At 33.4% G+C, this 22,680-nt stretch overlaps 2 protein-coding genes, 1 long non-coding RNA gene and 1 other non-coding gene across 4 annotated transcripts; 3 read left to right on the top strand and 1 right to left on the bottom strand.

The window, feature by feature from the left end:
* The first annotated feature begins 6,063 nt into the window (after positions 1 to 6,063).
* LOC127902909 (small nucleolar RNA R71) lies at positions 6,064 to 6,170 on the top strand. Its single transcript, XR_008055546.1, has one exon. It is a non-coding gene; the product is annotated as a small nucleolar RNA R71 (small nucleolar RNA).
* Positions 6,171 to 8,297: 2,127 nt separating this feature from the next.
* On the top strand, positions 8,298 to 10,331 carry LOC102623999 (protein SRG1-like). The gene is made up of 4 exons (XM_052442864.1): positions 8,298 to 8,626; positions 8,845 to 9,092; positions 9,180 to 9,504; positions 9,832 to 10,331. Exons 1-4 carry the CDS (start codon positions 8,378 to 8,380, stop codon positions 10,087 to 10,089), a joined length of 1,080 nt encoding a protein of 359 aa, XP_052298824.1. The 5' UTR covers positions 8,298 to 8,377; the 3' UTR covers positions 10,090 to 10,331.
* Positions 10,332 to 11,800: 1,469 nt separating this feature from the next.
* Positions 11,801 to 14,233, bottom strand: LOC107177222 (uncharacterized). Its single transcript, XM_052441207.1, has 2 exons — positions 13,084 to 14,233; positions 11,801 to 12,984 (listed from the first exon to the last, which is right to left on the bottom strand). Exons 1-2 carry the CDS (start codon positions 14,231 to 14,233, stop codon positions 11,801 to 11,803), a joined length of 2,334 nt encoding a protein of 777 aa, XP_052297167.1.
* A 1,540-nt stretch (positions 14,234 to 15,773) lies between these two features.
* LOC102610973 (uncharacterized) lies at positions 15,774 to 17,100 on the top strand. Its single transcript, XR_372568.2, has 2 exons — positions 15,774 to 16,272; positions 16,885 to 17,100. It is a non-coding gene; the product is annotated as an uncharacterized LOC102610973 (long non-coding RNA).
* Positions 17,101 to 22,680: the final 5,580 nt, after the last annotated feature.

Genomic DNA, 22,680 nt, shown 5'->3' with positions numbered 1-22,680 from the left:
AAACCACATGTATTTATTAAGTAAAGATTTATGAATTGTGCTTTTATAATAAGAAAATGATGTTATGGAATTAAAGCATTTTGGACTAAAATGAAAGTAATTTTAAAATCTTTGATAGTATTTTAAATTTCGGATTTGGACCTATTTGAAATTATTTAAATATTTTTGGGCCATTCTATAATTTCATAAAGTTTGGGCGAAGTCATAATTTCAGAAAGTTGTGGGTTTGAGAAAGCATTATTTAAAATTCTGAAATTGGACCTATTTGCAAACTTTTATAACGTTTTGGGCCATACTACAGTTTTATAAAGTTTTGGGGTTAAACTGTAAATTTCGGGAAATATTTTACTGTAGCAGTTACTGTAGCAAGCGGCTTACCGGATACTGATAAACGGCAGGCCGAATTTGAGGCAGAAAGCACCAGAACGAAAACGGCTTACCGGATTCCTGAAACCGGCAAGCCGGTTAGGCAAAATTTTGAATTTTGCCTTAACGGTAACATAAATCCGGCTTACCGGATTCCATTAAACGGCAAACCGGTTAGCCCAGAATGTGAGTAACGGCTAGTTTTCGAGCTCAAGCTATAAGAACTCAAATCCAACTCATTTTGAAGCTCTCCAACAAGCAAGAACAAAAAGCACACGTGATATCTTGAGCCTTCAACTTGTCAAACACAAAACATTGAATCATTCATTGTTCTTCATCATTGTATATCTACTCATTGAGTGAGATTTATTGTAATCTTCATTTCTTCATTTCATTTGTAAGAATTTGAGTGAGTGAAACACTTGAGTGGAGAGATTGGGAGATAATCTCTTCATTGTAAAGGTTTATTGACACCTCGAAGTCAATTGTATTCGGTTGAAGCCTCGGAAAGGCTTGGTTAGTGAAATCCTCGAGCTTGGATCGCTTGGAGGCGTGGACGTAGGCGGGGATTGCCGAACCACGTAAAAATTCGTGTGTTTGTTTTTCTTCTTCCTTACTCTTTAATTATTGCGCTATTATTGAACTTATTATTTTCAATTATTGTTAAGACATTAGATTGCTTGTTGTGTGGATTTGTTAGGATAAATTTTTAAAATTCCAATTCACCCCCCTCTTGGGTTGCACACTTGTATTTCACTAAAGACATATTACTATTATCTGCCATGCCAATCAAATCTTGGATTGAGATGATCGAAGATGAAGAAGCAAGATCTAAAGCCCTCTCTAACCAAGAACAAGTAAATCAATGGATGAAATCCATTTCCAAATCTCCTGAGCTTATGCTCGCCCTACAAAGCAGCTTCTCCCAAAGCCAAATGTCCTCAAAGGACATTTCTGAAAAAGAAAGCCCAAAAGAAATTTCAAAATCTTTTTCCCAGAATGTTGTTTCTGGTGAAAGTTCGTCGTCTCAGATTGTTCTTTCACAACCAACACAAAAAACTTCGGTTTGGTTTGATAAAACCCATTCCTAAAACATTTTAACTATTGAAGAAGGGTTTTACCATTCTAATCCATTTCAAACCCTTACAAAGTTTTCCCTAAAGGCTGGTTTTTTAAACCATGGGATTTAACAAAACCCCAGCCTTACTACCAAAGTATTTTGGAAGCTACTGAATCCGTTAAATTCAAATATTTTTTCCTCAGTGACTCCCATTCTGAGCCGGCCTATTCGACGGCTACAATTTTAAAAGTTTTGAGCCCAAAACAATGGGGTGATCTACTCCATAATCAAAAAAGATTTCCCTCCAATTTTCAAATGCGTTTACCACATTGTTTGACTTTCTCCTACTGGGATTATCAACAAGTCTGGTACAACACATTCTTCTTACAAAACCCTAAAAAATCCCATTCATTGTTATTTTTCTTTAATTTCAAAATAACCGTACAAAGCCTTCCTAATTGATTTAAACAATGGTGGAACCATTTTGGCCCAACTCTTGATATCCTTACACCAAATGCCACCCACTGTTTAAATTTGTTCAAAGCCCATTATAATCCCTCTGAATCAGAAAAAAGGTTTTCACCTTTCTTCTGTTTTTGTACAAACTTCTTTCTTCCTTGGGTTTGGATGTGGAACCTCAATTACCACACTCAAGATGCCTAAATTATCCTTCAAAGAACCTTTAAAGTAAAATGGTGGTCAAAATTTGACGAACAGTCAAAATTGACTGACAATTTGGTCCGAAATTGGCTCTCTGCCAAAGGATTTCTTCAACCGACCATTAAACAATCCAAAGCCCACCAAACTTTCTTGAGCCAAAAAAACAAAAGCCCAGTCTCTCATTGCCAGCGCCAAGACTGAAGATGAATACTTCAATGTTATGCATCAACTTCTCGCCACAAGGTCAGAGACATTTGTTGCAACTTCCTCTTCAAGCACTTCAGGAGATTAAGAACCTTTTATTTCTCTTGGTGATGAAAATGAAGATGACTGCTTCGGTATTTTCTCTCCAATAAAGCATTAAAGCTGTATTAAAGCCAATTTAAAACTTTACTTATTTGTATCTATGTACAAGTTTTGTACTTAAAAAAAAAAAAAAAAAGCTACAGCTCTGCTACAGTAAAAAAAAGTTTTGTACTTGTATCTATGTACAAGTTTTATTTCCCCTATTCTTCTTCGGGTGGTCCTCTGGACACAAGTGAGAGCGCACATGTCTCTTCACCCGGGGTGTATTATGTATTTATATTCTGTATTCTGTATTCTGTATTTTGTATAAAGCTACAGCTCTGCTACAGTACAGAGTTCTAAAGATTACTGTGCACTCAAAACTCCGCTACAGTGAACAATGCAGAGTTCCAAAGATTACTGTGCACTCAAAACTCCGCTACAGTGAACAATGCAGAGTTCCAAAGATTATTGTGCACTCAAAGCTCCGCTACAGTGAACAGTTTAAAAATTTTTGTATTTAAACTGAGAGGAAGACTTAGACTCCTCAGGTTTTTCATTTTTAAGTTTAGAACTTCTCTCTCTTCTTATCTTCCTTCTCTCTAGAATTCTCTCTCTTCTCTCTCTCGGGATTAAAGAAAATCTTCTGTATTCAAGGAATTTTCCCTAAGTTCCTTGTTTTCAGACTATTTTCCGATTTTCCATTCATAAAGCTGTCAGATCAAAAGAAATAAATGTGAAGCATTTAAATTTAAAGCAATTTCAATTTCATGTACATTTAAATTTCCGTACTTTAAATTTTTGCAATTTACTTTTCTGCAATTTAATTTTATGTACATTTAAATTTCAGTAATTTATTTTTAAAAGTATGCTCTGCAGATTGATCTCTATCAGATCTGCCATACAAATTGTACATTCCTCTGAGGCAAAGAGACCAGATCTCGATCCTCAGTTGTAAATCTTCTCTTCTCCCTCCATTCCTTCAGAGCACCATTTCTGGGAACCAGATCTAGTACTGTGTATGTACCCAAGCCTTTAGATGTATGATTATTGCTAGGCTTGCTAAAGAATCTAATAAATATATGGTAAAGTGATTATAAAAATTGACCAACCGCATTTAAAGAATTTAATTATTATCTGGTAAAACAAAATTGATTTGGTATATCTGCTGGAATACTCGAGGATGCGGACTACTGGTCCAAAGCGCTATTAAAGATCTGCTCTAAAATAATTGAGCAGGAGCGATTCCTCAGATAACAACGCTAAGTACCATATCAAGATTAAAACTTGACCAACCGCGATCCAATTCCTATTATTAAAGCAATCAATAAAAAATTATTTTGAAAACACATCTATCCTTCGATCCTATTTCCTTCTGGTATATATATATATATATATATATATTTATGAATCACTTTGAGGCTCCAAAAATTTCAGAAGTACTTTTCTAATAAGCACGTGGGCACGCCTTATCAAATATTTTCTTCTGACCAAAATAAGCAAACACATTAATTTTTTTTTTTCATTTTGAGACACTAAAAATTTCAGAAGTACTTTTCTAATAAGTAAGTGGGCACGCCTTAAAACTATTTTACTTTAAAAATTACAGAAGTACTTATTAGTTAAAACGTGGGCACGCCTTATCAAAAATTTTCTTCTGGCCAAAATAAGCAAACACATTATTAAAAAAAAATCTGAATCAAAACTAAAAGAAGATAAAACAAAAACCAAAATAAACAAATCATTTAGGTTGCCTCCCAAAAAGCGCCTTTGTTTTATGTCTTTGGCTAGACACATTTATGTATCAATCTCCATAATTTGGACTCTCGAGAGCCACATCCTCCACAATATTCACTGAAAAATCTTCATAAAAAGGTTTTAAGCGATGACCGTTGACCTTAAAAACTTTGTCAGAGGTCGGACTCCGAATCTCAACTGCACCATGAGGAAAAACATTAGTAACAATAAAAGGTCCAACCCAGCAAGAACGTAATTTACCCGGAAAAAGTTTAAGTTTAGAATGAAAAAGAAGAACTTTTTGACTAACAGAGAACTCCTTTCTCAAAATCATTCTATCATGAAATGTCTTCGTCTTTTTCTTGTAAAAACACTTCCTGCACTATAGGGTTAATAACATCCACAGAGAATACTGAATGTTCATCACTAGGATATTTCATGGCATCATTCATATTGAATTCTATAACCTCTCCATCAAACTCCATAGTGAGAGTCCTTTTATGTACATCCATTTTAGTCCTAGCAGTCTTAAGAAAAGATCTTCCTAGCAAAATTGGGACAGAATTAGAGGAGTTATCATCTTCCATATCAAGTACATAAAAATCAGCAGGAAAAACTAACTCATTAACTTGTACTAAGACATCTTCTAATACCCCATCAGGATATGCATTAGACCTATCGGCTAGTTGAATTATCACGCCAGTTTTTTTTAATGGACCAATATTCAAAGATGAATAAATAGAACGAGGCATGACATTAATAGAAGCTTCTAGATCTAACAAAGCCTTTTCAATTCTAATACTACCAATTTTACAAGGGATAGTAAACATACCTGGATCCTTGCACTTAGGAGGTAGTTTCTTTTGAAGAACTGCTGAAACATTCTCCCCCATGTGGACTTTTTCATCTCCTCTTAATTTTCTCTTAGACGTGCATAGTTCCTTAAGAACTTTAGCATATCGAGGTATTTGTTTTATAGCATCTAATAAAGGAATATTTACCTCAACCTTGCGAAATGTCTCAAGGATATCTTTCTCTTATTCCTCCGTCTTGGATTTTGCAAACCGGCTTGGAAAAGGAGGAGGTATCACAATAGGTAGGGGTTTCGCTCTGGTGGGTTCCGCATCATGAGATTGAGGCATCAATTCATTCTTCTCAAGCTCATCTTCTACATGCTTTGTCACTTTCTTACTGGGCTCTTGCAACTCCGTCCCACTTCTAAGGATGACAGCACTAACGTTTTGCTTTGGATTCACCTCAGATTGTGAAGGCAATCTCCCTAATATTTGAGACTCCAAACGGCTCACTGTAGTCGCCAATTGACTAATTTGGTTCTCCAAGTTCTGAATGCTTGCTATAGTTGCCTGCTGAAATTGTTGAGTGTTAGTCGCAAGTGTTTAACAATTTCTTCAAGAGATATGCCTGACTTGGAGGTTGACTGTGGAGGTGCTGGTTGTCTTGGTGGATACTGTTGTGAGAATCCTGATGGCCTAACTCCATAGCTGACGTTGGGATGATCCTTCCATCCCGGATTGTATGTTTGTGCATAAGGATCATACCTCCTCTGAGGCATGCCTGGAAATCCTCCAACTGCATTGGCTTGTTCAACGGGTTCTTCTTGAAGTGTAGGACACATATCAGTTGAATGACCCATATTGTAACAAATACCACAATTCTTCACCTGTTGCACATTACCTACAACAAACTTTTCCACAAGAGAAGTGAGTTTATCTAAACGTTGTTAAACAGAAGAAATATTTACCTCATTCACATTCCTTAAAGTGGCATCTTGTCTGCTGCCAAATTGTTGTGCATTGGCAGCCATATTTGAGATCAACTCCCTTGCTTGAGTAGGGGTCTTGTTCACCAACACGCCTCCACTAGCAGCATCTATCATACTCCTATCTATCAATGACAGTCCTTCATAAAAATATTGAATAAGAAGTTGATCAGAAATTTGATGCTGAGGACAGCTGGCACACAATTATTTGAATCGCTCCCAATACTCATATAAAGTCTCCCCAGGAAGTTGTCTGATCCCACAAATATCTTTTCTGATGTTGGCAGCTCTTGAAGCAGGAAAGTACTTCTCAAGGAACTGCTTCTTCAAACCATTCCACGTTGTAATCGATCCAGGAGGTAAGTAGTACAACCAATCTTTACCTAGCCCATCTACAGAGAACGGAAAAGCACGCAGCTTAATCTGCTCTTCAGTCACGCCTTGTGGCCTCATACTTGAGCACACAACATGAAACTCCTTAAGATGTTTATGAGGATCTTCACCTGCAAAACCATGAAACTTGGGTAATAAATGAATAAGACCAGACTTTAATTCAAAATTTACCTCCAAATCTACATATTGAATGCAGAGTGGTTGCTGATTCAAGTCTGGTTCAGCTAACTCTCTAAGAGTTCTTTCTACAGGTGCAGGTCTATCCATCACTTGTTCTTCCAAATCGCTAGATGATTTAACTAAATTAGGCACCGTATCTGTTTCAGAAAGCAAAGGCGATGAGGATCGTTGCTTAGCTCGCTTCGTCTGCTGTCTCAGCTGGCGAGCTGTCTTCTCAATTTCAGGATCAAACGAAAGTGTACATGTACGAGAAGAACGAACCATACACCAAGTAAAACGTAAAAAAGATTAAATAAATGACACCAATCCCCGGCAACGGCACCAAAATTTGATGGGTGTCGAAGCCAGCAAAAATAAATTCCTACTCTAAATAAATTGTGTATAATGATTGAGCAGGATCGTGTCCACAGAGATCGGTAATTATTTAAATCCTTTTGAAACGTAAAACATAAAATGGGGGAATTGTTGACAATAATAAAAATCAAATTAAAATAACAAGAATGCAAATTAAAGTTGTAATTCAAATTGGAGAAAGCTCTGGTTGAAGGAATTAACTCAGCTTGATTCGACTACTGATCATTGATTCAAATATATATTATTATTACTTATGAATAGACCGGTTATAGCTACTGAGACCCTCTAATAGCCAATCTCTCCTTAACTAGTCGATAACCAAGGTACGACCGTTGGTTATTTCCCTAATCAATAGACAACCCTAGATACGATCATAGGGTTTAATCAATTGACAGCCTGAAAAACCAAAGAGACCCAAATTCTAATCAACACATATGATGATTTATTTAAATTAGATTGTTTATTCTCACAACACAACTCTCTACTATGTTATTCGTCACAAACATTAAATTCTTCATACGATGAATCCTTTAATTGACAATAGATTAAGTTGATAATTAAATAGTGGCCAATTACCTAATTAACAAACATAATCATGAAAATAATTCAGAGAATAAACAAATACCCAAAAAGTAATAAAACAATTAAAGCACAAGAAAGATCTCACAGTAGTGATGAATCAAAGCTTCATTATCCTTCAACCAGAAAAATGAGTTTAGTTCCTCATAGAGAGAAGAGAAAAATTAGATGTAGGGTTTCTTTCTTTTTCTCCAATCCAAAATCCCAAATCCTCCCCCCCCCCCCTTTTCACAATAGATTCCTCCCTTAAATACTCTCTCTCTCTTCTCTTTTAGAATTTTATTTAAAATAAAATACTAATATCTGAAATATTAAATTTGTAATTACAAAAATAACCAAAAATACAAAACACGTTAAACTAAAAACTGCAGGTCCGCAGTTGACAGCACGCGCCCACGCCTTATCAATAAAGTTCTTCTGACGCTCATAATTTCTCCAAGAGAACAATCATCCTTAAACATCATCTTTTAGCTCAATTTTATCACCAATCAATAGAATTGCACCTACAAAAGTAAAACACAAGTAAATCATTATTATTAAGTGCAAAACATCGATATTAAGGGAAGTAAACAATGCAAAAATAGTGCATAAATTGCACTCTAACAATAATCCTTGGTGCAAAGTGTGTGATCTAATTTTCTTTGATTGTGTGATTGATTTTCAGTGGTTATTCTTGTTTCTTGTCAAAACTTAGTTTAGCGATTAATTCCATAACAAAGATCAAGTTTCATAGAGTGAGTCTTGGGGGTTCTAAATTGGTCTTGGTGATTGGTTTGGATTCAACAATATCAGTGTCCTTTAACATATACGTAAATGTCCAGATTCCCTCGAGTTTTCATAATAAATTTAATATTTTATTGCACACAATTACAGTACAGTACATCCAGAGGACTATATATATACGAGTTTCTTGTTAAAACACGAACCAGCTGAGTCTGCAGAAGAGTGGAAGAAAACAAAAAGGTAATTTAAATCTACACAATATGGAGGCAAAAGCAACAGTGATTGCGAGTTCTCTCGTGGAGCCTTCGATTCTGGAGCTGGCAAATAATCGGCCACTGACCACTGTTCCGCCACGTTACGTTCGCCCTGAGATAGACCATCCCTTGATTCGCAACGACGATACTTCAACACAACAACTTCCAGTTATCGACATGCACAGGTTGCTCTCTGGAGATGACTCAGAGCTTGAGAAGCTTGACCATACATGTAAAGAGTGGGGTTTCTTTCAGGTACACAATAATTGAGCAGTGATATTCAGATAATAAAAATACTCACTCGAGTGCAAATAAAGAAAACCGACACTAGGTTGTTATTATTTTTGTGAGCGTTTAATCAGCTCTCAGTTTCTTTAGCATTTTCCATTAAAATCTTTTGTTTCCTGAGCTTTATATTTCCTATATGAACGATGTATGGAAAGAACGTCTTGCTTTAATTTGCATATATGCAGTTGATTAATCATGGAGTTAGCAGTTCATTGGTGGAGAAAGTGAAAGCAGAGATTCAAGACTTCTTTAATCTTCCAATTGATGAGAAAATGAAGTTTTGGCAACAACCAGGAGATATTGAGGGATTTGGGCAGCACTTTATTGCGTCTGAAGAGCAGAAGCTTGATTGGGGATACGGCTTTACTATGTTCACTCTCCCAACTCATCTGAGGAAACCCCACTTGTTCCCTAAGTTGCCTCTTCCATTCAGGTTCTAAATTCAAAGCGTAGAGTTTTGCTATATAGTATGTTCAATCTTATGATAATTACTGCACTATATATTGTTATTTCCATGCAGAGATGACTTGGAAGTTTACTCAACAGAAATTAAAAATCTTACCCTGAAAATCCTTGACCAAATGGCTAAAGCTCTAAGAATGGATCCCAATGATATGGAAGGGTTGTTTGAAAACGGGATGCAAGCATTCAGGATGAATTATTATCCTCCTTGTCTGCAACCAGAAAAAGTTGTCGGCCATAATTCTCATTGTGATGCCTCCGCACTCACCGTCCTCCTCCAAATCAATGAGATGGATGGTCTCCAAATTAAGAAAGATGGAAAATGGGTTGCTGTTAAACCCCTTCCGGATGCCTTTGTAGTCAACATTGGTGACGTTTTAGAGGTAACACTTGTCATTTTCTATAGCCTATAACCATTGATCAGTAATGCTACATCCCTCCATAGTTTGTATCTCTAGTAATGTTATGTCACATCTGACATATCTTTCATTAATAAGTAGAATAGGATTATCGTATTAATGATAGAAAATAGACACACCAAATTCATAACAAAAAATAATTGATAACAAGTCGCTTGCAAAAATAATTATGTTGTTACTTGTTAGCATATGATATATAGTTGATAACTGGTTTCATCTATTTTTGTCCTCCTCTTTTTTATACTTTCTCATTTTTTATTTATTTATTTTTATTTCTTTATGATCTTGTAGATATTAACCAATGGAACTTATCCTAGTATTGAACATCGCGCAACTGTAAACTCAGTGAAGGAAAGATTATCTTTAGCTACATTTTACAGCCCAAAATTAGATGGAGAATTGGGTCCGGCAACAAGTCTTATTGCTCCAAAGACTCCGGCATTATTTAAGCGGATAAGTGTGGTAGATCACTTGAAAATATTTTTTTCAAGCGAGCTGCGCGGAAAGTCATTTGTTGATTTCTTGAGAATTCAAAATCAGGGCAGTTAAAATTTGTTTATTGCTTCCAGTTATATAAGGAGATTATATGGAGTCCTTTCTGATAAAATAAGTGAATTAACAAAGTTGTGAACTTATGAACTCTGTAAGATTGTGTTTAGCACTTGTTGGGCTGTGAGTATTTCAATGGATAAAAGTTAAATAAGTCTACGGAGTTGTACAACCTGTATTTGTGTGTAAAATATAACTAGTAGAAAAATTAAAATAAAATTACATAATAAATTATGTGTGTATTCAATGTTTCTTTGTGGATCTATATATATCTGCAGCTTCAATTGTTGTCATAGAACCTGATTTTGAATCTATAATTGAGATTGTGGTACGATGACTTGAAGTGATTATGCATGCGTTTGGGGCAGCTGCTCCCCACCTTTATTCTGGGGGAATATTCCTCAAAATATAGGCTGAGGAGCAGCTGCCCCAAACGCAGCCTATTTTCAACAAACTAGGCTTCTTTTTATTGGCCCAGAAAATTAAGATTTTTTCCTGGAAAGTTTGGAAAATGACACAGTTTTCAATTTTCCTTATGAAAAGATGATGTTTGTGATGGTCCCTTGAAAGTCATACTAATTGAATTGTACAACACATGGTGCTGTTTCATGCAAAAAACCTTATAATGTTAAGACAACTTCTATTTCATTTTTATTTTTCTTCCACTCCTCGTGTTCTATTTTTCCTTTGATCCTTTCAGCTTCTATTGAAAAGTTGAATCAAATATCCAACATAGTTTGAAAAAGCAAAAGTGAATTGATGAAAAAATATGTGATATATAAGTAAAGAGCGGAAAATAGAATAATCGGACCGTTGTCTTCTTTCTTTATTGTTTAATAGTCAATTCTTATATAAAAAAACACTCTACAGTCTTTTTTTAAATTTAATTTGAATTAATCATCTATGTGTTTTATAATTTAATTCAATTTAAATAATTAAAATTATAACTAAATTTGATTTATTTAACTCTAATTTATAATTAAATATAATATATATCTGATTTCAAATCAAACGGAAAAAAAATTACTGACTTTCCTCCAATGTGAGACATTAATATTTTAAAATATCAATAAAAAGTAAGACATCCCTTAGATAAAGATGTAAGTTATGTCAATTGCACCAGACAAGTACAAAGTTATATCAGGTAGACTACACTTATGACTTGTTTTATGTAATTCTATAGCTGATATAACTTACATTATCATGTAACAGGTCAAGGTCCAATAAAATTCCAACAAACAAATCAAGCCACGTGCAAACCTGAAGTCTTGAGTGTTGCATTTACTTTCCACCCGATATATCGACAAAACTGACAAAAATGAAATGTGTAATTTGGTTATTCCAAGACATGTTTTTCTTTTTTCTTTTTCAAGATATTGTTATGAAAAGAGTAAAGTATAAATATTGATAAATTTTAAGGATTTAATTGCACATTGGCTCAAAATATTTATTGGATTATAATATAAGCTTGATCAGGGGCGGAGCTCAAGCCAGATCTCTATGGGGGCCAATCTATACATTTTGAAATTCTTAACGGATAAAATTAAATAACAAATAAAAGTATTAAAAAAATATAAGGTAATTATTTAATATAAATAATTAATTAAAAGATTGTATTTTAATATAAAAAGAAAAACAATTACAAACCAAAAGAGTCACCTCCCCTACAAAATCGCTATCAAAATCAAGATCCCCAACATCAAAAACGAACTCAACGTTCTTTTACATCTCGAAACTCATTGATTATTGATTCAATACTTATTTTTCCAGCAATTTCCCTTTCAATGTATATAATCAAAGAGTTTGTAAGAAATTCATCCTCCATTTTGTTGCGAAGTCTTGTCTTGACTATACGCATAGCTGAAAATGACCGTTCTAAAGTTGCAGTTGACACTGGAAGAGTTAGCACAAGAACAATTATTCTATAGATAAGAGGAAATGTTTTTGCTTTCCTTGTACTGACCAACCATTGACTCAAGTCACAAATGGTTGATAAATTTTTGAACTCTGCATGTTGGACTACACCATACTCATAATTCTCAAGCTGATTGTTTAGATTTATTTTCTCAGCATTTGTAAAGTCTGCTGGATAAAACCTCTCAACCAATTGACAAATATCACCAATTCTAAAAGACTTTCTACATTCACAGGGATCAAGTGCTGAACTAAGAATAAGCAAATCTACTGCATGTTCATTAAATCGACTATTCAATTCTTGTAATTGGCAATCTATAGCAGCATAAAAAATATTTACCCTGTAATGGTCAGCAACAGTAAAAGTATCTTCTTGATGACGGGCTCGACTTTGTCTTGCAACATAAGGAGCATCCAATTCTAGGACATCTATATTTCTTGTTTCACAAAATACTTTCACTTGATCAAGTAAAGTATTCCACCCATTATCTCTCAGTTTCTGAAAAAGTACTTTAGTTGATGAAACCAGATGCATGACATGTAAAATATCTTGAGACTTAGGTTGCAAAGCTTGGCAAAGTATATCAGTAATTGCCATAATTTCTTTCATTATATGCAAGATAAGAACAAACTCAAAAGTTGTCATTACCTCATATGCAGCATCAGCATCTCCCCGTTGAAAAGCAGTTGTCCCGTCTTCAATGATATTAAGTAAAACTGAACATGTAGCACTGAACATTTTTATTAAGTTAGAGACTGATCTAAAGTGAGAACTCCAACGAGTATCTCCAGGCCTTGGTAAAGTACCAATTTGATTAAGCCTTCTTCCACTCTCAAGCTCATCAATGGAGATCATATACTCAATATCAGCAGCTTGAGCACGCTTGAGTTCATCATGACGCTTGCAAGAAGCCCCAACAATATTCGCAATAGAAGTCAATTTAGTAAAGAAATGATGAACATGAACAACCTCATGAGATACTGCAACTAAAGCCAACTGTAGTCAATGAGTTAAACAATGAATGTAATAAGCATAAGGACAATCTTTTAAAATCAAAGCTTGTAAGCCTTTCCATTCACCTCGCATGTTGCTTGCACCATCGTATCCTTGCCCACGAATATTTTGAATATTCAAATTGTGATGAGATAATACAAAGTATATTCTATCTTTCAAGGTTGCTGCAGAAGTGTTTGAGACATGAACAAGACCAAAAAAACATTCTTGAAGAAAACCATTATTGTCAACAAATCTTAAAACTATTGCCATTTGTTCTTTTTTTGACTCATCACGTGATTCATCCACAATTAAGCAAAACTTGGCATCTTCTATTTCTTCACGAATTGTTTTTTTCACTCTCATTGAAAAGACATGTAAAATTTCCTTTTGGATATCCGGTGATGTATATAAGGCAAACTTTGGTGCTTTATCTAGTATCACTTCTGCTACCTTTTCATTGTTGGAACCAAATGCTTTGAGTAATTGAATAAAATTTCCGTGGTTTGATGACTTTTCACTTTCATCATGACCTCTAAAAGCAAAACCTTGAAAAGCAAGATATCTAATCGCTTCAATTGTAGTTTTTAATCGCAGTCTATTATTTGCAATTTCTTGGGAAGAGTATCGATTAAGTGCCTGCACTAGATGCTGAGATTGTCTCATCAAATCCTCACATGATCTTTCAGCCTTTTTATGAGTTGAGTTAGGATCCTTTCCCACATGATTAAGGAATGCACAATTTTTTCCATCTCTAACCTTCTTCCAAGAATTAAATCCTTCAATAGTGAAAGCAGTATGCTTAGGCTGTGCAAATGGTGCATTAAATAGATAACACGGTAGACAAAAAGCTGCATCTTTTGTAGGTGAATACTCTAACCAAGAAGGAAAAGAATCAAACCATAGAGATTGAAATCGACGAGGATGCTTTTCTGATCCAGATTTTGGATACTCTGGAAGTCTTGGTTGGTATGGACCTGACATAATATATGCTCTTCGAATTTCATCTCGTTGATTGACATCATAATCCCAAATCTGGCGGTGCAATCCTGGATCACGCTCCAAAAGTTGAGTATCAACTTTACTTGTCTCAATTCTTGGAGATTTTGAAAGTTGGTTTTCAGAATTTGGAGAATTGACATGTGAAATTGGTGAATTTTCAGAAACTGGTGGATTAGAACTTTCTTCTAATGTCTTCCTTTTGAAATATTGATAAATTTTAGATGATTTTCCCATCAATATCCTCCCTACCCTTGGAATTCAATCAACAAGGAAATTGTGAGATGCAAGTTAATGAGTTACTAATCAAGAGAAGCGTATTGGACAAAATAATTGACAATCTAAAGCAATAGATATTTGAATCATAAAGAAATTAAGCAAGATTTAAATTGAACATACCATATACTGAACTGAAATTGAGTAAAATCTAGAGTGCTTTCTGTAAAGAGATTGTCCAAATGATTTCTGACTTGAATAGCAATGACATGGTCAAACTCATTAGTCATTACTTGCGAACTAAACCAAATGTCAATAAGCTAAGTTATTGAATAAGTGTCAAGTGGCAAAATTCAAATATAATCATTGATGCTTAGATCTTTGAGCCATTGATCATAGCATACAGGTTTCTAACAAAGCAAAAAGAAAGAAATTAATGCAACAAAGATTGATTAAACTCCAAGAAACTAGACAAGCTTGATTTTAATTCAATAGAAAAAAATCTCCAATTGTTGAAAGTAGCACATAAAATACAAATTAAAAGATGTTAGATAATGATTAATTTCAGGAATATCATCAAGCAACTCGGCAACAACATTCACCCTAATTGATAATTTCAGTATTTCATTCAACTGCCTATCAGGACCGTAGACAAGACAACTACGGAACTACCGACTATCTCCTTCATTAGTTCTTTCTATCCTTAATAAATTTTAAAAGAAGGTGTTGAACTCACCTAAATTCCAAGTGAAGTGCGATTTGTGACGAGTTTTTGCCGCAACAGTTGGCTAACCAATTGATGATCAAATTGATTAATCGTAAAAAGAACGCTATTACTTATTGGGCTCTATTGCCTATTGGGCTTTTCTTGTAAGTTGTATGCTTTTTATTTATTATAGAATTATCTTATGTTAGTAATAGTATGTGCAAAATATTTCTACCGGGGCCAACATTGTATGTTTATTTAATATTTTTTTTACTTTTATTTAAAACTTCAAAAAAAATTATTGGTCGGGGGGGGGGGGGGGGGCATGGCCCCCCATCGCCCTTAGCACCCTCCGTCCCTGAGCTTGATGCAACCTCAACCTTGTATAAGATAGGACCATCGGCTTTTGTATAGTATCAAAGTCAAAATCATACAAAAATAGGCTCACGCTACCTTTTCATTTGACAAGGACCATATGAAAAGAACAATTTACATATGACAAGAAGTTTTGATGAAATTATCTAACATTAGGCCATTGGCTGAAAAAAATTACTGGGCTATAATATAAACCTTGAGATAACACTCAATTCTTGAGCTATCTTTTGAGTGTGAATTAAACTTGTAGGCTTTTATAATAAATAAAACCTAACATATCTTTAGAGACCTAACTCGACATATTTGAATTAAAATCCATCCTAAAAATGTAAAGTAAAAAAAAATTATAAATTAGGGTCCAACTATATATGTTAGATATGCTCTAACTTAGAGCATTCATTACAGCCACTGAATATAAATTTGAAAGAACCAACACTCATTTCAACTTTAGATCAAATGGCTATAGAAGAGACTCTAACTTAAGAGCACCTCCAACTTAGCAGTTCCCTATAAATTAATACTCTCCTTCACTTCCCTCTTCCTCAGGGAGTTGTTGGCTTTGGTAACTCATAGCTAATAAGTTGTCCATTTTATCAATTAATGTAAAAATTCTTATTTACAATTTACGGCAATATTTTAAGATGACCCCAATAAAAAAGGTTATCCTTTACTTCAATATTTGAAAATTTTGTGTGGTCTTGTTTAATCACAAGAGTTTAGATAAGAAGAAAGATAATCAATCGCAAACTACGGCAGCAAAAGCGACAACGATAGCAAGTTCTCTTGTGGAGCCTTCGATTCAGGAGTTGGCAACGAAGCCAATGATGACTACAGTTCCACCACGATATATTCGCCCTGCTGTAAAAGGTGTAATGATTTGAAACAGCGACAATTCTTCAACGGAACAACTTCCAGTCATGACGTGCAGAAATTGCTCTCCGGAGATGATTCAAAGCATGCAAGAATGGGTTTCTTTCAGGTATACGTATTCTTCTTCGTTAATTAGTGTCATTTTGTTTGTTCGTCCAATGTCTTTTTTAATGTTTTCCATAGTTTTAGCAAATTATCCAACTAGTTCTTGTATTTTTCAAACAAATTATCTAAAACGTCCTCTCTGTTGTCTATTTGTTTTCTTCATTGATATCAATTTAATTATCATTTATTTTCTTCACCTCCTAAATGTCGAATTAATTTGAATTTTAAATTAGTTGAAACGATGTAATAGTATTTTATCCTTAAAACTCAGATCCAATCACTACAAAAATATGTTTTAAATAATCTTTTTTTTAAATAATGATATATGTACCGAAAATAACACAAAAATTAGTTTAAAAACAAAAAAAAGACAAAAATTCTTTTCTTGTATTAATTTTTTATCCTATAGTTATTTTTTTTTCTAGCAATGACGTACCATTTTTTATACTATTTTTTATATACATATCATAGTTGTTTTGAAAGTACATCAACTAATTAGATAATTAGTTCAAACTATAAGAATTAAATGAGTATTTCTTCATGTTTGCTAACTTCAAATTAAGTTCTAAGGAACTTATATGACAATAACATCGTACTTTGAATAATTTGTATGCAGTTGCTGAATCATGCAGTGAGCAGTTTGTTGGAAAGTCAAATTTGGTGGATTGCTTTTCAATTTGGTGGCTATATACAATTCACAAATTGGAGGTGGAGCCGTATGCATGAATTTTTTTCAATTCCGTGTCGAATTACAAGACTTTTGTCCTTTTTTGAGACTTTAAAATGTATTAAACAATGAAGCTCAACTATAAATATAGCTTCATTTTATAGAGTTAAGTGTTTCCCATACTTATAATTACTTAATTTTTTATGTTGAAATAAAGATTACAAAGATCACACTCCTTACAAAAGCATATAAGCAAATGATAGCCAATAAGAAATCAATGTATATGAATGAGCAAATGAAAGCTCAAGATTATTTGTATGAATAAGTTTAAAGTTGATTAAGGATTGAAGAATTCTCTTGAAATGAGTTTGATTTAAATTTTATAATTTGACAAGAAAACTAACCGTTGGAGAGAGAAATTAGCTATTATAAACAATCAATTTACTACTTTCCATGACACGTCTCGCCGTTTGCCTATTTGATTATATTTAAACTTGAAAATTTTACACAAAACATTTTACCACTTGAAAGTAGTGGTTTACTATTCAATTCCAAAAACTTGACCAATCATAAACGGTAAGCAGCTAAAGTGAAATGGTTTACCGCTTACTTTCTAAAATTATAGTTTAACCCCAAAGTTTTATAAAATTAAATTATGGCTTACAAATTTATAAAATATTTCAAACAGGTTCATTTGAAGAATTTCAAACAATACTTGTTGATTTCAAAGTTCTCAAAACCTTTTCAATTTAGTCAATAAGCTTGAAAACAACCAATTCATAAAATCATTTTTCTTTAACTATAAAACCTCAATATTATGAAAATAATGATTTATTTGAAATGTCATGAAAAATAATTTGAGCTTTTAAATGCTTAATCATGCATACATTTAATCATATTAGCTTTACAAGAAATGTAACAAGAGAAATTACCTAAGCTAGTACCTTTAACACTTGTCCTTGACTTGATGAGCTTTGTGCCATTGTCCATTGAGTACCTGAACTTGATCTCACATAAGCAATTTTTGTCCTTCAAGATTTAGTGATATTTGAAACATATACATATACTAATATATCCTTGACACATTGTTTGTCATCATCAAAATCAAAGACCATGTAACTATTTAGGCCAATAATCTCCCCCTTTTTTATGATAACAACACTCCATGTATTTTGACATTTATAAAGGAATAATAAGATATATAAGAATTCCAAACTCCCTCAATCTATGTCACGAGTTTATAAGATATCAAAATCAAATGCCATACGTAGAAAGCATGTCAATGATTTCAATCTATAATAATCAAGTATATATATAACCAACAAAGAATGCTCAAAATGCATGTTACTTCTCCCATTTATCATAAAAAAATGTATATTACTTTGTCTCCCTCTTTGACCATAAAAAATGCTTAAAATGCACGTTACTTCTCCCCCTTTATCACAAAAAAAATGTATATTATTTCGTCTCCATCTTTTGACAACAAAAATGTTCAAAATGCATATTATCTAAAATGGAAGCGATAAGAACTAAGTAGAGTTGTCAAGGTAGCTCGTCCTATCAATAATCAAGAAAACAAGTAATGGACCAAGTGAGGGCATGCAAAAGTCATAAGAGTATAATATTAACTATCCAAACTCCATATATTATTTCGTCTCCCTCTTTTGACAACAAAAATGTTCAAAATGCATATTATCCAAAATGGAAGCGATAAGAACTAAGTAGAGTTGTCAAGGTAGCTCGCCCTATCAATAATCAAGAAAACAAGTAATGGACCAAGCGAGGGCATGCAAAAGTCATAAGAGTATAATATTAACTATCCAAACTCCATAATTAATAATCATATTTTAAAAATGAAGCTCATTAAAGATCTAATTTGACTTTTTAATTCACTTAATCTCATATGTGTCAATATCTTAAAGTACGTGTATTTCTCACCCTTTCGATGTCATTTAAAGCAAGCAAGTAATACACTTTCAACAATATGTCAATAAAGTCCAAAAAATGCATCCATTCACCAATCACATATTTTATAAGATCAAACTTCATCAAATACAATATAATCATCAAAACACATTCTTTATCATCAAAACTTAAGCAAAGCATAAGTACATAATGGCAATATATAGATCATCAAAATCAACATAACTATCAAGATAAGCCATCATTATGAGTTAAGAATAAGTTATCAAATCCACAATTGCAAATAATCACATATGCCAATCTAAGCAAAAAAACTAGTATGATGAAGATATTTTGTGATCGTATGAATAAGAAGACTCTTGATCATATTAAGTCTTGCTTGTTCATAGAAGTGAAATATATAGTTCAAAATAATGTGTGTTTCATTACTCTGTATGGCTTCTAAATGAAGCCTAAAGTGCCAATGCACGCATGTGTATCAAGATATTAAAGAATCTTGAAAAAAAGATCAAGAATGAAGTCAAGAATGAGATTATTTTGTACTCACTTCCAGAAGAATACAACCACTTTATGACTACATTGTTGTATGAAAGAGCATAATTGTTTTCAAAGATGTTAGCACAATGTTAATCAATTTAGAGACTCAGAATAATGATAAATATTTTGAATGAGCATTGTTTGAAGCTTTGATGGTAGAGGACAAACGGTGAAGAAAAAGGGATGAAGCATGGTAGAAAAAATTCTTAAAACAAAATAGCCCGAGATGAGTGTGCCTTTTGTCGTGAAAGAGACCATTTGAGGAAAAATTACCAAAAGGCTCAAAAGAAAGATGGGAAAAAGCTAATAGAAATAAACATGGCATATGACATTGACTATTCATTGAATATTACACTTATAGTTTATATGGCAAGTTCGAACAAGTGGATACTTAACATTGAAGCAACCTATCATTTATGTTCCTTTAGGGAATTATTGGTGGATTTTGATATGGAATCTGATATAGTTGTGATGAAGAGTGATTAGCCTTGTCGTAGAAATGAGGACAAAAATAGTTCAAGTCAAGACATTCGACATAATGGTAAGAAAATTAAAAGAAGTTAGGTACATTCCTGTCACAAGGAAGTATTTAATTTTTGTAAGTACTTTGGAGGCTAAGGCTATCGGGTTACGATCAAAGATGGCATAATAAAGTTTACATATAGGTTTATGGAGATTCTGTAAAGAGGCATGGCATTACAATTTGTATTATTAAAAGAGAAGTACAAATGATGATGTGCATATTTTTTGGCACATAATGACACAATCGAGCTATAGCATGTACAATTAGGAACATGCATGAGAGAAAGTCTTTGCAAATTGAGATAAGGCATAGACTTTTGCAAGGTGCTTGCTAGAACTTGCAAAAATGGAGTTCTGTGAGCATTGTTTGTTTGGCAAGAAAACAAGGGTCATGCTTGGCACGCTTAATCACACTACTTGTGAGATCCTTAAATGTTCACAGTAAGGTATGGGAATTTAACCAAGACTGCATCAATTAGTGGTAACCATTATTGAGTTTCATTTGTTTCTTTAGAAATATGTAGGTGTGCGCCATACGAGTATAAGATGAGGTTTTACAAATGTCCGTGAAATGAAAGAAATTGGTGGAGGCTCAACCTAGTTGGAAGATGAAAGTATTATGTATTAATATGGAATGATATATTTGTGATCCATTCATGCAAGAACGCTAAAATGATAGTCTAAAATTTGTATTTTATGATAAGATATACCAATGTGGCTAAACGTATGAGTCATAATTTTATAAAGAATGTATGATGTATCTTTTTTAATGTTGGTTTAGATAAAAGGTCTTAAATTAAGGCTATAAGCTACAAATATCATTTAGAAAACCATATTTATATTCTGCTGCAATTAAAGGTAAAATGTTTTTTAGAGATGTGTCTTAAAAACATGCACAAGACTATGATTCTCTTCGTATGTTATCTTTATGGGATTCAAAAGTAGAGCCTTGGGATCTTAAAGATAAGAAGTTTATCTATTACAGAGATGTCATTTTTAATGAAGCTTCAATTTGGAAGACTTTTAGTTCTCAATATTTGGAGAACAAGACTATAAGATATTGCAGTAAGTGGAATTTGATACAACTCCATACAACCGGATGATTCTACATTAGAGAAGATCTCAACTTTGAAGGTGACACTAAGAGTTGAAGAAGATATTATTTTTATTGATGTTCCTATAAGAAGAGGAAACAACTGATGATGTAAATAAAGATGATAGCAAAAAGGAAACCAAGAAGAAACACCTAAATGGCTTACATGGTGGTACCCTTTGCACTTTTAATTGCTAATAATGATATTTCAAACGCTTTCAGTGAAATAATACGCAAAAAAAAAGTGATCATCAGAAGTTAGTCATAGTTAGCCATAGATGAAGAGGTGGAGCTCTTCATCAAAATCAGGTTTAGGAACTCGTAAAGTTACCTAAAAGATTGAGGGTTATTGGCAATAAATAGGGATACACTAAAAAGTAAAATCTCCAAAACAAGCAGCTTTTTACTGTAAGGTAAGGCTCATAGCAAAAGAATTTGCTTAGAAAAAAATGTTTTTTTTTTCTAAAATACATATTTTTACATCCGACTTGTCTTAGTTTTGGAATATGAGTTAGAATTAGCTCAAAATTAAAAATGACATTTTTACATGAAGATGTGGAGGAGAAGATCTAAATGATTCATTCTTATAGTTTCAAAGTTGCTGAAGGGAGAATTATATGTGTATGTATAATGATTAAATCTTAATACAGACAAAAGCAGTTGAGAAACAAGGGTATAAGAGATCTGGTCAATTTTTACGAAGGCAGAATTCACCAACAAGTAACAAGATCATGTGTTTGCTTCGAAAGACTATGAGATGAAGTTTTTATCCATTTGTTACTTTAAGTCAACGAAAGGGTTATAGTTTCGAAGAATAAAGATGAAATTGAAGAAGTAGATGGCTTCTAAGTTTAAAATGAAAGACATGGGTAATGCATAAAAAATACTAAAATTGGAGACTTTGTAAAAACAAAAAGAATGAGAGCATGCAGTTGATTTAAAAGGTTTATTTTGAAGAAAGTGCTTGAAAAGTTTGGTACAAATGACAAAGACTAAACTAGTCTATACTCCTTTAGCTCCTAAGCTCTTCTTCATGTCATTCTCCTCAAGTGAAGCATGGGTATGTGGCTTATGTTTCTTAAGCTTATGCTATATGTAGTCTTATGGATGTTATGATGTGTAAAAGACTTGATATATCTGAAGCGGTGAGCGTAATTAGTAGATCCAAGTAAAATTCACTAGCTTGCAATGAGGTGGATTCTCTAATATGAGTACAAGAGAATCTGCGAAAGTATTTCCTTTAGGAATCAATGAACATAGTATGTTTGATCCTAGTGGCTAAGTGTATAGGCAGTTCAAGTGACATAGCCATTTTTGGATCTTTAATGGAGGATCACTTTAAAGATAATGGTTCGTTGATAGTCGGCTCAGATTTACACAAATCTTCACCAATGTGGAAATTATTGAAAAGTCAAATTTGGCAGATTTCTTTTCAATCTGGTAGCCATATAAAATAGACAAATTGGAGGTAGAGTTACATGTATGAATTGTTTTTCAATTCGGTGCTGAATTACAAGACTTTTACTACCCTTTTTTTAGACTTTTAAATGCACTAAATGGTGAAGCTCAATTATAAATAAAGTTTCATTTCAAAGAATTAAAGCATCCCAAAAATGTAGAAATTAAAGAGATCTCTGAAAAAATCCAGAGAGAGTTCCATGTGAAAAAGT

Source organism: Citrus sinensis, chromosome 5 (genome assembly GCF_022201045.2).
Source record: "Citrus sinensis cultivar Valencia sweet orange chromosome 5, DVS_A1.0, whole genome shotgun sequence".
NCBI classification, from domain to species: domain Eukaryota; kingdom Viridiplantae; phylum Streptophyta; class Magnoliopsida; order Sapindales; family Rutaceae; genus Citrus; species Citrus sinensis.
Note: the sequence above shows the minus strand (reverse complement) of the source record. Positions and strands in the feature narration are given on the sequence as shown.

Excerpts from the sequence above, each read along its gene's own strand:
- LOC102623999 (XM_052442864.1), top strand. The coding sequence starts at position 8,378 with ATGGAGGCAAAAGCAACAGTGATTGCGAGTTCTCTCGTGGAGCCTTCG. Across the intron at positions 8,627-8,844 it reads AAGAGTGGGGTTTCTTTCAG|TTGATTAATCATGGAGTTAG; the intron begins GTACACAATAAT and ends GCATATATGCAG. Across the intron at positions 9,093-9,179 it reads AAGTTGCCTCTTCCATTCAG|AGATGACTTGGAAGTTTACT; the intron begins GTTCTAAATTCA and ends ATTTCCATGCAG.
- LOC107177222 (XM_052441207.1), bottom strand. The coding sequence starts at position 14,233 with ATGGGAAAATCATCTAAAATTTATCAATATTTCAAAAGGAAGACATTA. Across the intron at positions 12,985-13,083 it reads TGGTGCAAGCAACATGCGAG|TATCTCATGAGGTTGTTCAT; the intron begins GTGAATGGAAAG and ends CTTTAGTTGCAG.